General features: G+C 38.1%; 1 protein-coding gene across 1 annotated transcript; it reads left to right on the top strand.

Moving 5' to 3' along the window:
- Positions 1 to 1,179: 1,179 nt before the first annotated feature.
- On the top strand, positions 1,180 to 16,077 carry LOC309546247 (acidic mammalian chitinase-like). Its single transcript, XM_082245821.1, has 10 exons — positions 1,180 to 1,228; positions 7,436 to 7,637; positions 7,830 to 7,886; positions 7,986 to 8,157; positions 9,009 to 9,133; positions 11,767 to 11,890; positions 11,979 to 12,164; positions 13,589 to 13,705; positions 14,269 to 14,410; positions 15,781 to 16,077. Exons 2-10 carry the CDS (start codon positions 7,504 to 7,506, stop codon positions 16,050 to 16,052), a joined length of 1,329 nt encoding a protein of 442 aa, XP_082101947.1. The 5' UTR covers positions 1,180 to 1,228; positions 7,436 to 7,503; the 3' UTR covers positions 16,053 to 16,077.
- The last annotated feature ends 600 nt before the right edge of the window (positions 16,078 to 16,677 follow it).

The following is a 16,677-nucleotide window of genomic DNA, read 5'->3' as shown; positions in this document are numbered from 1 at the left end:
AGATGTGATCCTCATTAGGCAACCTCGAGTTAAAAACAGCTTGAAGAGCATAATAACATGAAAGACATCTGACAATATCCCGCTATTAATCCTGCTATGGATTGGGAGAGTATCAAAAAGAAATAGAAGAGAAGATAAGTTCTAGCACAGGAATAGCTAAGAAAGGAGGAGAAAAAAAGGCAGGGGGGAAAAAATAACTGATCATTAAGCCCCTGGGGGAAGGGGAGCTGTGCGCCAGGGTCACCAGAACAACCCAGACACCCCTGCCACATCTGAAGAGTAACACAAGTGTCCTTGTACTCAACATATACAGCAGAAAAAAAAACAATATTTTACAAGAATCAACCCAACAAGATCATCTCAGATTCCTCCGTGCAAGAAAATTCTATCCTGTAACACTATGTTTTGGTAAATCGCTCATTTGTGTTTTGTAGCGAACTGGTTAGACTTTGTTTGCTTGATGTCTTCCACTTTGAGAGTGAGAAGCCATTGGTGTAAAGTAGGTGAATGTGGTGAATTCCACATTGGCGGAGTACATGCCCTGGCAGCGCTAACCAAGTGTCTCAACACTGACTTCTTGTAAGCAGACAATGGGGAAAATCTCTATTGTTAATCAGAATATTGAAAAGATTGTTTTACGGATATATGTGTTGCCACATATGCATGCTTAAAAGCATTGCAGAACATCATAATTCCCAAGTTTTACATGTTTGCAAGCTGGAAACCTAGAAGCTGATTTAAAGATATGATTCATACATAGAACAGGCCACACACACTGTCTGATAAGCAGTTTGTTACATAACATCTGATTAGCTTCCCTTTACAAGCTTTGCCAGTGTCATAATTCTAACCATAATTCTAACCATCAAACATCTCAGCTTGAGTGATTTGTATTGGGGCACATCCAGCAACTTAACCGAAAATATAAAACACTGCTGTACTGTAATTACATATTTAAAATCATGCTTTATCTTTCATGTCAATAAAAGCAATGTGTGCTGGACATTCTTTGACAAAGTGAAGGTGACTGATGCCTATATAAGTGAGAGCTGACATTAAGGTGCCTACTTCGTCAAGATGAACAAGGTGCTGCTAGCGGGTACGTTTCTTATAACTCTTCTTCTAGTTCTTTATAATCTGAGGTCTTTTTACTTGTGTAGATAATACTCATCTTTTTCCCCAAATATTTCTGTTTCAGGTTTGGCCCTCCTACTGCATGTGCAGTTAGGTAAGTGAAAAAGAAAAAAAAAAACAATATTGTTTCGTGTTTTCTAATTTGTTCTTTTTTTTTTATAATTATCATACACCAGTGCCCAAATGCATGGACAGAACTAATTACACTTACAGCTAAGTTTAGTGAATACAGCTGGTTCCTTTTCCACAAGAGTTATGCCTCATACACACGCAACGATTATCGGCCGACCGATCGGCCGTCTTTTGTCCAGAGTGTTGTTGTGTTGGTTGAAATGTGCGCTAGACTGCACACAAATTTTCTCTGTCAACAAAAACCAACTTCAGAAGTGATGTCATGTACTGGTTTACTTTCCGTGTGTTTTTTCTTCTCTGAGCATGCCCAGTCTTGCTCATCAGATATTTGTCTGCCGAAATCTGTACTGACTGACGGAAAATCGGCCGTTCTGTTGACGGCCAACAAAAATGTTATAGCCTGCACACCAGGTTTTGTTCGGCCGAAAAGTCGGAGTCGGTTGTCGAAAGCATCATACTAACAAGCTGAAAATCGGCCGATCAGACGTTCGATGCGTGTGTACGAGGCATTAGTTGTCTCCATGGGCTTCAAAGAGGGAGGCTTTTCTGATACTTTCCAAGTACCTTCAAATATGGGACCTGAACCTGTGCTCAAACTGAATAGCTCAATACATATTTAATTGCATGCAATGTTTGGGCCATTCCTCCTCTCCCTTCCACTGTTTCTCTTGAAAGGGGGTCAATTGGTAAAGTGTTCCAAGCAAAGGTGGAGCATGGTTATCTTCTGAATCCAGCTCCTACAAAGATCTAGCCTAATGCTGTCCATGCACTATACGAAAAATCGTTCAAATTCATTTTTGAAAAATGAACACTTGAGGCTGTGAGAGCAAACAATAGTGCCATCATGTAATGACCAATAAATCATTCAATGAACATAAATGAATCTGTTTTTTGTTAGTTTTTTCCACATAATCCTAGTGCAAACAGTTTGGACAAAAAACACATTAACCTTTCAATTTATTATTACCAAAAACAAAGAAAAAAGATGGGGCTTTGTATAGGCTGATGGGAAGAGGAGGATCACAAGTATCAAGCAGTTGTAGTAAAAACTATATCTTTATTGAACATATATATAAAAAATATATATCATATAGACCTATATCCAATTGAAAATATAAAAGAAGGAAAAACGCATGTGTATAAATATATTCCGACAGGGAATGCTGATACAGTGTATCACAAAGATGGTACGGTCTCAATGTAGCACGGTTTAGGGTCCCCAGCAAGCCAAATTTCAAATTCAATTCAATTTATTGTTCGTTCGGCAGAAAATTTCAAAACTTGTCATTTTTTTTTTGGGCTCAAAAACGTTGCTGTAATCAGCAAATCAGTAACCTATTACTGATTTGTGCTCATTAAATGGCTAAAAAACGAACAAACTTTCCAAATGATTTTTCGTATAGTGTATGGCCAGCAAAAGACACATCAAGGCATGAGCTCAACAGATATTTAATTGCATGCAATATTTGGGCCATGCCTCCCCTTTTGATTTTCACATTTCAGCTAAAAGGAGACTAATTTGGAGAGTGTTAAGAGCAAAGGTGAGGCATGGTCATCTTCCTTCATTCAGCTCCTATGAAAACGAAAACATGTCAAGGCAAAACTACAATATACTGAGCTGCGCTAAAAATAAAATAACACATATCGAGTACAAACTTGAATTAATATTTAAAATACATGTAATATAACCAGATATCTGAAAAAATGTTCAACATGTATAGATCAAAGATAATCAGGTGAATAAAAAAGTATTTTTGAATAAAGAATCCTCTTCTTAAGTGCTCATGGGATCACATCAACATAGTGAATTTCCATCACCGAAATTTGAAAATTTGTGCTAAAAAATGGCCACCTCAATGGAAGAAATGCAAGCTTACCAGCTGCAAATGACCCTCTACTTAAAGACAGGTGACAAAGGGTTTAAAAGGGACAACCAGATTGAAGATCATCTGAAACTACTCTAGATGTTCTTCCAAAGAAGTGAGAATCCTTAAGGTGGTTCTCCATAGCATCATCCCACAGGCATTCATATAAAAATATGAGAACAGACACTTGAAAACTCAAGATAGCAGCTAGCTTAGCACGGCAACCATCAAAGACTCAAGAATTGCAACATAATCATGTCACCCGTTATAAAGGGAGGGGTCTAATTGGTGAAAAAGCAAGGCAAAAGCATGGAATCCTATTTTACATGCAGCAACCTCTCTGAGATAGGAGAAGATACAGCACCGATTTTAGCAATCTTACCTATGTATGCTTAGGATCCAATGACTTAGAATTAGGAACCAAGGACAAGGACTCTGTAACGCACAGAAAGGTCATACATGCACAACTTTCTGGCTTAACACATCCTTTGCTAGGAAAATAAACTCATCAATTGCCTAATATCTAAACTACAATTTTCACAACTTCAACCACAATGTTTTAGGAATATTGCTATCTCAAACAAGCCGCTTGTCACACTACCTTTCAGTAACAGTGCTTGTAACTGCTTGACTCTTTATGCATCTTATAGTGTGAGTGCAGAACACTCGGGCTAATCTGGTCATCCTTGGCACTACATTTATGTATAACTGGATCTAGACAACTAATATGGCTCGTCAGATGCACCCATATTGTACTTTGAAGGAGTACCTTATACCAAAGAACAGTCAGCATTCTGCAGCACATAGGTTAGGCACAGCATGGGGCATCTGCACTGTACTGGCTACTGCACAGGTGGCCAACCTAAACAAACCACAAGCTATGCCCACTGCTCAGCATCAGCCCAATTAAATGTCTGGGCTTTTTTCTTGCTACAAATGCCTCTGGAAGCCCTCTTGCCTCCTCCCTTTTAATACCGGATCATTTTGTATTTTCTTCCTAGTACTAATTCATGTTTAGGTTTCTAGATGTTTCATAGCTTATTGTTTGTGTCCTTGAAAAATAACTAGTAAAGTATTTGAGTTTCGGCTGCTGTAATTTACAGAGACCTCTGTTCTGCAGGGTCATGCATTTACATAGTTACATAGTTAGTGAGGCTGAAAAAAGACACAAGTCCATCCAGTTCAACCTATGTGTGTGTGTTTGCTTTTAACCGTACATTGTATACCCCTGTATGTTGTGGTCTTTAAGGTGTCCATCCAATAGTTTTTTGAAACTATCAATGCTCCCCGCTGATACGACTGCTTGCGGAAGAGAATTCCACATCCTTACCGCTCTTACAGTGAAGAACCCCTTACGCACTTTAAGGTTAAACCGCCTTTCCTCTAGTTTTAGTGAGTGGCCACGTGTCTTATTGTATTCCCTTACTCTAAATAGTTTGTTCCTTATGCTCGGGTCGCCAGTACAGTATTTGTACATTGATATCATATCCCCCCTCAAGCGTCTCTTCTCCAGAGAGAATAGGTTCAGTGCTTGTAGTCTTTCCTCATAGCCGATGTCCTCCATTCCCCTAATTATTTTTGTTGCCCTTCTCTGGACTTTCTCCAGTTCCAGCACATCCTTCCTGAGGACCGGTGCCCAGAACTGGACAGCATACTCCAGATGTGGCCGGACCAGAGTCTTGTAGAGTGGAAGAATAATCTCTTTATTTCTGGAGTGAATCCCCTTTTTTATACAACCCAGTATTCTGTTGGCTTTGCTTGCAGCGGCTTGGCATTGCATGCCACTTCCAAGCCTGTTGTCTACCAGTACCCCCAGGTCCCTTTCCATCCTAGACTCACCCAGAGGTTCCCCCCCTAGTGAGTAGCTTGCTTTCTGGTTTCTGGCCCCCAAGTGCATTACTTTACATTTTTCTACATTAAATCTCATCTGCCATGTAGTTGCCCACCCCGTTATTTTGTTCAGGTCTGCTTGCAAGATTTCCACATCCTGCATAGAAGATATTGGCATGCCTAATTTAGTATCATCTGCAAATACTGAGATTGTACTAGATATCCCCTCCTCTAGATCATTTATGAATAAATTAAACAGGATTGGTCCCAGGACAGAACCCTGGGGGACCCCACTTTCCACACCCGCCCAATCCGAGTACTCCCCATTAATCACCACCCTCTGTACTCTCCCCTGGAGCCAGTTCTCTATCCAGGTACTCACCTTATGGTCCATACCTACCTTCCTTAGTTTGTACAGTAAGCGTTTGTGGGGAACGGTGTCAAAGGCCTTTGCAAAGTCCAGATACACCACATCCACAGGCTTACCTTTATCTAAGTGGCAGCTCACTTCATCGTAGAAGGTTAATAGATTGGTTTGGCATGAACGATTTTTCATGAATCCATGCTGATTACTACTTATAATACCGTTTTCATTACTAAAGTCTTGTATGTGGTCCCTTATCATCCCCTCCAAAATTTTGCAGACTACAGATGTTAGGCTGACCGGCCTATAGTTACCCGGGATATATCTCGGCCCCTTTTTAAATATTGGTACCACGTTGGCTTTTTTCCAATCAGCTGGCACCATACCTGTCTGTAAACTATCCTTAAAGATCAAGAATAATGGTCTGGCAATCACCTGACTGAGCTCATTCAGAACCCTTGGGTGCAAGCCATCCGGTCCCGGGGATTTATTTATGTTAAGTTTCTCTAGTTTAGCTCTAAGTCTATCCTCTGTTAGCCATGGCGGCACTTCCTGAGGTGTATTATTTAGTTCGGCCTTACAAGCGGGGTTCATGTAGCCCCCCGATTCCTTTGTGAAGACTGAAGAAAAGAAATTATTTAACACTTCCGCCTTTTCTCTGTCCTCAGTGGCCATTTTTCCTTTATCATCTTTTATGGGGCCAATGTGTTCTGGCCTCGCTTTCTTACTGTTTATATACTTAAAGAATTTCTTGGGGTTCTTTTTACTCTCCTCCGCTATATGTCTCTCGTGTTCTATTTTAGCCGCCCTGATTTCATCTTTACATTTCTTATTACACTCTTTGTAATGCTTAAATGCTGCCAATGACCCCTCAGTCTTGTATTTTTTGAAGGCCTTTTCTTTAGCTCTAATATACATTTTTATGTTGGAGTTTAGCCACCCAGGGTTTAGTTTTGCTCTTTTAAATTTATTTCCCAGTGGAATGCACTGGCCCACCCCCTTGTTAAGTATGCTCTTGAAGCACTCCCATTTTTCCTCCGTGTTCTTTGTTCCCAGGGTTCTATCCCATTTGATATTTTCTAGCAGTGAGCGCAGTTTAGGGAAATTGGCTCTTTTGAAATTCAGTGTCCTTATATTACCCTTGTGTTTCCTATTACTGTAATTAATACTGAAACCAATTGACCTATGGTCACTGTTCCCTAAGTTGTCCCGTATTTCTATATCCGTGAGCAGGTCTGTATTGTTGGTAATCAGTAGGTCAAGTACCGCATTGTTTCTTGTCGGTGCATTCACCATCTGACCCATGAAATTGTCCTGCAAAACATTTAGGAACTGCCGAGCCTTGGCTGAATGCGCGGTTCCTTCTGCCCAGTCTATATCAGGATAATTAAAGTCCCCCATTATAATGACATTTCCCATCCTTGCTGCCAATCCTATCTGTAACATGAGGTCCACCTCACCCTCCTCCCTCTGGTTTGGGGGCCTATAGCATACGCCCAATATTACCTTCCCCACCGTGCCTTTCCTTTGAAGCTCTACCCATAGGGATTCTGCCTCGTCCATAGCTCCATTATTAATATCATCCCTCATATTTACCTTTACACTGTTCTTAATATACAAACATACCCCTCCCCCTTTTTTACCCTCTCTATCTCTGCGATAAAGGGAATACCCCTGAATGGTCGCCATCCAGTCATGAGAGCTGTCAAACCAAGTCTCAGTTATCCCCACAAAATCTAAGTCCTCCTCAAACATCAGCAGCTCCAGCTCTCCCATCTTGTTGGCCAGGCTTCTGGCATTGGTATATAAGCCTCGTAATTTTGATGTTTTTAGGCTGCTCTCTTGATTTTTCCCCGTACCCACCCTGGGTATAGGGGCTCCGAACACCCTACCGCTAATGCCCCCATTTCTGCCCTCTGAAACTTGCTTTCCACTGGCTAATTCTACATCTGTACCCTCCCTGTACCCTATCTGTATTTATAGATACATGTCTATGCCTAAGACCTGAAAATTGTGCACATTTCATTATTTTCCACCATAGAGCATTTTTGTAGACATAATTCATTTTTTTAGTGTTGCATTGACTACCATTCTGTTCTTATCAAACCAGGCTTTTCTTTCAAGTTGGTATGCTACTTTACCAACTGGGCCCAGTACTACCCTGGAGCTGCAAAGTACATGCCAGATAATGTGGACCCCTGCATGTGTACTCACCTGATCTACGCCTTTGCCACTATGACCAACAACCAGATTCAGACGTTTGAATGGAATGATCCAACCCTCTATGCTTCCTTCAATGGCCTAAAAAAATAGTATGTAAACCTACTCTCTGGATTTAGCCAGTAATTATACTTTAATCATCTATAAAAAATAAACAGAAAATAGCAGGAAAGTTCACTTATAGTTTTGATTTGAGATTTCCTCTTTGATTAAAGGTTGCAGCTATTGAATGTTTTATTAGTTATTATTAGCCAAGAAAAACGTCTCCCTGTTTTTATTTACAGCAACAGCGAACTGAAAACACTTCTGTCTGTTGGAGGCTGGAACTATGGAACCTCTGGGTAATAAGATAATATTTGTCATACATGTTGTTATTTAAGTAGTCAAAAGAAGCTTCACACAGTCACTTACAACAAAACAACATATTGCTTTTATTTCAGGTTTAATACCATGGTTTCCAGTTCTGCTAACCGTCAGACTTTCATTAATTCTGCAATCAGTTTTCTGAGGCAGTATGGCTTTGATGGCCTGGATATTGACTGGGAGTATCCTGGAGACTCAGACAGAGGAAGTCCTCCACAAACCCAGCAGCAATTCTCTGTCCTGCTGCAGGTATAAAACAAGGCTCACAATTAGGGCAGTGTGACATAATGTTTTTATGTCTTTTTTATTACTAAGATACTAATATTGTAGATTGCATACTAAACTACTCATTTTATTTTTTGGGAGAAGATTATTTTGACCCCAGCCTTGGCTTTTTGTTTGAAAACAGTAACCAGGAACCCCTTCCATTAGTTTTGTTGCTCTGTTGGTACTTTGATTCTCAGAGCCACTATACATCACAACCCTTTTCACAATTTTGAGTCCAAAAAATTAGATTCACATAATCTAGCTGTCATGAAAGTCAGTGGTACGCCCAATGGGTCCTTGTGCTTTCACAAATTATCCTACTACTTTCTGCCATTATCAGCCTATGTTGGTGTTTGCATAAATCTGATTTTCAATTGCAAAAAGGTGATCAGCCTGTGGCACTGCTGAGATTGATGCAGTAATTCATGCAAAAGGACCCCTGACCTTGTACTGAGTGCAAACTATACTGTACATGTACATGCTTTTCAGTAAGCCAACATTTCTGTATTAAAAATCTTTTTTTTTTATTGGTCTTATGTAAAATTCAAATTTTCTGAGACAATGAATTTTGGTTTTTCACTAGCTGTAAGCCACAATCCTCAAAATTAAAATAAAGAATTGCTTAAAATATATAATTCTGTGTGTAACACACCTATATAAAATATATATTTCACTTTTTGAATTCAATTACTGAAATAAATTAACCTTTTGATGATATTCTAATTTTATGAGATGCACCTGTATATTTTGTTGTTATACAGGTGTAGACAGTTCTGCATTTTATTATTATTATTATTATAATTATTATTATTATTATTTATTCTCTGCTGTAGGAAATGAATGCTGCATTTGTTCAGGAAGCAAGTCAGACCAACAGACCTCGTCTACTCATGTCTGCAGCAGTGTCTGCTGGCAAGTCAACAATTGAAAATGCTTACCAGATTCCACAGTTATCTCAGTAAGTGCCCATAAATGTATATGGTGTATTAGAAAGCCTTCCTCCTTCACCTCATTGCATTTAAACTTGGCAAAAACAGTTCTGTATAAATGTTCTTTTTTGGAAACAATATTTTATTAAACATTGATGTAAATACTCTTCATACTGGATGAGATTATCTGCTATATCCCAACTGAACTAAATGTATACATTTTATTCAGTTTCTATGCAGACCACAAAATGAAAGTCTATGAGAATCACATATTACTAAGGGTGTGTGAAGTGGATCAGGCACCCACTGGTTAAGTGTATTTTGCTTACCCAATAATCTAACTCTGTAATGATCATTAGCCTTACAATTCCTATATAGTTTAAATATCCTAGCCTGATATACCATTATTTGACTGGAAATTAAGACCAGCAATGTCGCTAGGGCCCTGTACCTGGGCAAACACCCCAGCATTCCTGCCAGATGACTCAGGTCTTCTGTCTGTGGTTGCCATTATTGTACAAGTGCCTACAATTATATTCCATATATAATATGCTTTATGCCTATGTATACATGATGTACTTTGCCAGCTCTCTGTAATCATGTTCATAAAGTAGCAAATAACATAGTGGTTAAAGAGTAGGCACTACCTGTAGCACTATATCAGCCGCCAGTTTTTCTCAGTTTGCCTCAGCACATTCCATTTCCTGAAAGATGCCACCACCTCTGTGTCGGTCAGGAACAGAAAGAAGCAGGAGCAGTGCTGGTATGACAGTCAGATGGCTGCTGCTAGCCGCTCCAAACAAAGGCTAGATGGGGGCTATAGTTAATTCCTTTTTGGAACTACAATACCTTGATGGGGGGCTAATAATCATTAATGGCTGATTTATTTACAATGGGGGCTGTGGATGTTATGATAGCTGAAGCATATTATGGTATATTATAATTGTGGATGGAAGATTAGATGTTAAAATGGTAGCTGGAGCCTTCTACTTTATGCTAGTTATAAGGTTGTCTGTAAGATTCTATAGTATCTTATAATGACGTTATAAGGTTTAAATGTTATCAGGTGGTTGAAGAATTCTAATAGATATTCTAATGGTAGCTGGAGAACTCAATATTAAAAAAATGTCTGGAGGATTCTATGACATGTTATGATTGTGACTGGAGAAACAGTGTATGTTATAATATGGTATATACTATATGTTATAATAGAAGATTAGATATTATGATAGCTGGATGATCTATGTTATACTAAAAAGATGTCTAGAGCAGTGGTCCTCAACTCTGGTCCTCGGGGCCCACTAACAGGCCAGATTTTAAGTACTGGTGGTCTCCGGGTTACGAACAAGATAGGGACTGTAGGTTTGTTCTTAAGTCGAATTTGTAAGTCGGAACAGGTACATTTTTTAAGTGTAGCTACAGCCAAAAGAATAGTTTTTACGTTTTTTTGGATAGCATATGGAAGGGTTAACACCCTTGTACCATTTGTTTTGCTGTCTTTACCCTTGTTCAGAAGATTTCACCTCACTTTCTGTCCCTATGACAACTGGATTTTGAAAATTTTGGGTTGTTGTGAAAACAAGGATTGGTGATAATGCGTCAGTGGAGACACCTTTTTCCCATGAGAACTCTTACAGGAGTGAATTTCCCTTCCTAGGGTAAAATTTCTCCTCACTTCCTGTTGTCTCTCTCCGTTTGTAAGTAGGAGTCGTTTGTAAGTCAGATGTTTGCAACCCCCGGGGACTGCCTGTATTACCTTGGGGAGATGCAGACTAGAATACTGCAATCGCTGAGCAGCAAATGAGATCACCTGTGATGTAATTTAGTTATCTTGCAAACCTGGCCTGTTAGTGGGTCTCGAGGACCGGAGTTGTGGACCACTGGTCTAGAGAATTCTATATTGTTTCTGTCTATAATGGTGGCTGACAAATTTAATGCAAATTATATTTTTTGGGGGTAGCTGCCTAGAAGATTTATATATAGAACAAAATGTATCTGATTTTAGAACACTAAACCTTTTTTTCCCTCCACTTGAAATAACCAGAATTTTTTGTATTTAACAATACTAAATTGTTATTGGTATTCAGTTTCTTCTAGTAAATTAAATACATTCAGACTAAATTATATTTAGGCTGAAAAGGACATATGCCATCACATTCAATTTAAAAAATCTGCTAAATTCAAACCCAGATTTACACCAAGATTGCCTGCATATTTTATTTTCCAAATAGAGTACTTACATTTATCCACATGGAACTTCCATTGCCTTGTAGTTGCTCAATCAGTTATTGTTAGTTTAACAAATTAAGACACGTTCCATGGGCTGTATTACGCGGTGAAGATTTGTATCATCCACAAACACAGAGAAAGTACAATCCCACTTATAATATTAATTTTACACAAGTTGAATTTTCCCCACTATGATGTTCCTACCAGATTTTCCCTTTTTATCTACCCTACAAATTTTCCCCTATTGTGAAATGTAATTTTCAATGTATATGAGTTATTTACAAAAAAAGCTGTGGTAAACTTAAAGATTTTAGTGCAAGAAAGTTTTGTTATGAAATAATGCTTGAAATTCTGCATAATTTTATTTAGAAAGGCATTAATGGTAATGCAAGTGGGTTTTGCAAGAGACTAATAAGTTCTGTTCCATTATTAGATACTTGGACCTCATCAATGTAATGACATATGATCTGCGTGGTTCATGGGAAGGGTTTACAGGAGAGGACAGTCCCCTTTTCCAGGGCCCAGCTGATCAGGGTGGTTATATCTACTTCAATGTGGTATGTTTTATTGATTATCCTTCTTGTATATTTCAATCTATACCTCTATACCTCAACAGATGTATTTATTTTTTTAAATAATTTTCAGGATTATGCTATGAATTACTGGAAGAATAATGGAGCTGCACCAGAAAAGCTTATGGTTGGGTTCCCAGCCTATGGACGAACCTTCACACTCTCAAATCCTTCTAACAATGGCCTTGGTGCCCCAACTTCTGGTGGAGGTCCAGCTGCTAAATATACACAGGAAGCTGGATTTATGGCATACTTTGAGGTACACTGATTGAGAACATTTTTTTTAATGCATGGTACATTGTTATATCTGGCATTAGGTTAAAATCTGTTCAAAACCATGTTGGCTTGTTTGTTGAAAACAAAGGTTGCACTTGTTGCTTGTTTGTATGAATATGTAATAAACACAAAAACTACAGTTTATTTCAAACTTATCTGATTCTGCATATTTCCTTTGGTACCCCATCAAAGTAAACATGCTTGAACCCAGTTGTATAGCTCCTAGTCTTCTTTGCTGTGATTGGGACTCATTTACCATGTTATAACCTGATTTCTGCTAGTTGTGAATTTATTTTTTAGAAATGCTTAAAGTGGAAGTAAACCCATAGATTTAACAGTTCAAAACACAGTTACATTTCCCGCACATGCCGGGAATGTAACTGTCACATTAGATGGGCCGATGTACACATGATATAATCAGTGGCTGGTGTAATAACTGATCATATGTCACATCATACATCATAGCAGTTGCCGATTAAACAGAGGCCAAGATGGCAGCTTCCTTGGCTGAAAACTATAGGGGTTTACTTCCAATATAAGGGAAAGCAAGAAAATGAGTATCACAGGGTTTAGGTGAACTTATAGTGTTAATAAGGGCAGTGGTGCTAACTCAGCGATTTATAGGAACAGGAATAAAGGCACAGATTTTATCTTAACTAAAAAATACCTGCCCACAAAGGCAGGGTCGGGACAAGGGGTGGGCAGAAGGGGCGGCTGCCCTGGCGCTGTTGGGGATTTGGAGGATTGTGCTAGAAGGGGTGATCTGGAGGGGGATTCATACTAGGAGGGTGGGTTCGTGTTAGGAAGAGCAATTTGGGGGGGAAGGATTTGTGCAATTAGGAATGAATAGGGGGATTTGTGCTAGGAGGGGAAATTGGGGGGAGGATTAGTGCTAGGAGAGGGTATTTGGGGGGGATTTGTGCTGGGAGAGGGGGATTTGGAGAGGGGAGAAGATTTATGCTCAGAGGGGAAATTTGAGTGGTAGAGGATTTGTGCTAATAGGGAAGATTACAGGATTTGTACAGGAAAAGAGTACATTTTTTGTTTAGGGAAAATTTTGACTTGGAAGGGGAATTTTTGCTTAGGGGTAATGGTAAAAATTAGCGTGTGAATCTTTTTTTCTTTTTTTTTTGGGGGGGGGGGGGGGGGTTCTGACACACAATAATCATACATTTGGGGGGGGGGGCACAATTAGGCATTTTCGCCCTGGGCACTAAGTGACCTTGCCCCGACACTGCACAAAGGTATCCCTTATTCCCTTTTATGTTATTTTTTGAGATTGTAAACTTGCACATTTATCCCCTACCATAAATTCCAACAATAAATGTACTGGCTATGTGTTACAAATAAACTATTTACAAAGAAGACATGATGACCTGTTACTCATTCATTTCTATATTCCCACAGATCTGTGGATTTTTGAATGGAGCTACAGAGGTATGGAACAGCCCACAAGAAGTCCCATACGCCTACAAAGGAAGTGAATGGATTGGATATGACAACCCAAAGAGTTGGAAGATCAAGGTGAAATCAGATAGATAGATAGATAGATAGATAGATAGATAGATAGATAGATAGATAGATAGATAGATAGATAGATAGATAGATAGATAGATAGATAGATAGATAGATAGATAGATAGATAGATAGATAGATAGATAGATAGATAGATAGATAGATAGATAGATAGATAGATAGATAGATAGATAGATAGATAGATAGATAGATAGATAGATAGATAGATGGATGTCGTTATTTAATGATAAATGGTGCATATGAGTCTAAGGACACATAGGGGTTAAAATTTACTAAAACCGGAGAGTGTAAAATCTGTTGCAAATGTGCATAGTAGCTAATCAGCTTCTAACTTTAGCTTGTTTAATTAGGCTTTGACAAGGAAAAAACTGGATGCTGATTGGTTTTTATGCATAGCTGCACCAGATTTTGCTTTCCCTCGTTTTAACAAATCAACCCCATATTGTGTTGATTTTGTAGACTTTATATATGTTTTTAATAATGGTTTTAGTGATCTTTCTTTTGCTGTTTATTCATTAAAGTAATTTTTTTGTGGCTTCTATTTCATATAGGCAGAGTGGCTAATGAAGAACAACTTTGGAGGTGCTATGGTATGGGCTCTTCCCCTAGATGACTTCAGTGGCAATTTCTGTGGCCAAGGCAAATACCCTTTGATGAACACACTGAAATCCACTCTGGGGATATCTTTCCAAAGTGAGTATTCTGCACTATGTAATGGCAGTGGAATTCTAGTTTAGGCACATAGGACTATTCCAATCACTAGTTATTAGGGTTAGGTGCTATTGTTCTTTTTGTCAGTCATGGTAATCATTCTGTTATAACATCAACAAAATTATAAAACAATAGGAATGAGAACCCTGCTCAACCAAGCCGCAGTAGCTGTGTAGATGTAGACAATATAGTGTATAAATTGGAAAGGTTCAGTAGAGTTAAGAGAGTTATATTCTGTGACCAAAATGAAATTCAATAGAGTTATTAAAGACCTGCAGACTTGGTGATTATTTTATTGTATCTGGAAGAGTTAAAAGGAGGATGACCTAGTGCAGGATAAGAGAAATGCTAGGTCCATAAATTAAAGGCGCTTACCAGAAGACATTTGGGAGTAGAGAAAGATGTGGTGTGGTGAAAACAGTAATGTACAGGTAGGTGCCAAACTGTTAATTGTTGCTTTAAAAATTGCTTTTAATTGCATCCTCTAAACAATGTGAAGTTTCCCTTCCAAAGTGATACCATATTATTAGTTGAAAGGCAAAATAACAAAGAAATAAAATCTAAATAAGGTACAATGTGGAACAAGCTTGCTTATTGAAGCACTGCTTACTGGATAACTTAAAAGAGCCCATCCCCAGTCAATTTTTTTTTAAACTTTTGAACAGAGTGAGAAAAACATAGCCCTAAAAACACAACCTAAATTCTAACCTTTGTTAGAATTTTATTGTGACTTGTGTCCCCACAAGGGAGATTTTCCCTCACTTCCTTGTGGGACAGGAAGTGCAGTGAAATCTCTCCACTGGTGACACAGTAAGAAACAAAACCACATTTTTGCAGTAAAATTGAAATAAGTTAGAACCTCTGTCAGATAATGATTACTGTCTGTGACTTACTGCCTCAGTGATGACCACTCTCTTGTCTTGATTTTTCTTTTAAAAGTTCCCTATTAGGCTCACAGACTGCAATAATACTTTCAGAGATTTATAAATATACATTTTAAAGGCTATATGTTAAAAATGTTTTAGCTTGATACATTATTTGTCCTGTTATACAGGGAAACTTCTTTAAATAAATAACTGAACTAATAAAATTCAACCAAACGCAAAATTAGCAAAATGCTGACTTTACGGGTCATTTTGGAGTATACAGTAAATTATATAAGCGGCAAAAAAACAAAACAAAATAATAATTTCTATGTAATATGTCATTGTATTACAGATTCCTGGAAAAATCAAACCTTTAATTGTTTATCTATTGCATAAGAGTTAGAAAAGCAAACATATAAATAGTTTGAAACACTTTGCATGATATATACTTATAATAAATAATTATTTTTAATATGACCTAATCAGGTTGCCAGACACCAACTATAACAGTAGCACCAGCATCATCAACAGCAGCTGTGAACAGTGGGAGCGGAAGTAGCGGAGGCAGCAGCGGCAGCAGCAGTGGTGGCAGCAGCGGAGGCAGCAGTAGTTTCTGTGTCGGAAAAGCAAATGGTCTATATCAAAACCCAAAAAACAAAAGTGGCTTTTTTAACTGTCTAAATGGAATTACTTACCAGCAGTCCTGCCAGACAGGTTTAGTGTTCGATACCAGCTGCTCTTGCTGTAACTGGGCATGAAACATATTTTAAAATGTCAATAAACCATTTCTAGTGTTTAATAAACATCAAAGAATCACAATCCTGTGTGAATGTATTAAATTATGAAATGATGAATGTTTTATATATATATATATATATATATATATATATATATATATATATATATATATATATATTACAATAGTTGTACCCACTAATAGTGATTTGTTTTTATTAGTTATCTTGAATTCCTAATCTAGGAGTTTTTTTGTGTGTATTTCTCTTTAATTAGACAATAATGAATTTGCTTTATATTATTTCAAATCCCGATGACAATTTGTGAAACCCTTACCTAACTTAACAGCAAATATTGATACTGACTTCCTGACATTTTCAAGAATAAGGAATATTGCAGAATAATAGGTAAACTATTGGTAAAAAAGAGCATAGGGAGCTAGACATTGCCATGAGGGACATTTAACAAAGAAAATACATTTTTTTTAAATATTGTACAGCAGAATGAGGGTCCTTTTATTGTGGCTTCAAGGGCAACATAAAGAAAAACAACAATCATACACTTAGATGTTTGGAAGTTGCTGTCAAGTTGTATGTTACTGAACAGTATGATTTTTCACAGACAGCGTCAGCAACACCTTGTTCTGGC

The sequence above is a fragment of the Pelophylax lessonae genome (genome assembly GCF_965119305.1).
Source record: "Pelophylax lessonae genome assembly, chromosome: 2".
Classification (NCBI taxonomy): domain Eukaryota; kingdom Metazoa; phylum Chordata; class Amphibia; order Anura; family Ranidae; genus Pelophylax; species Pelophylax lessonae.
The sequence above is the reverse complement of the archived record's forward strand: the minus strand, read 5'-3'. Positions and strand labels throughout refer to the sequence as shown.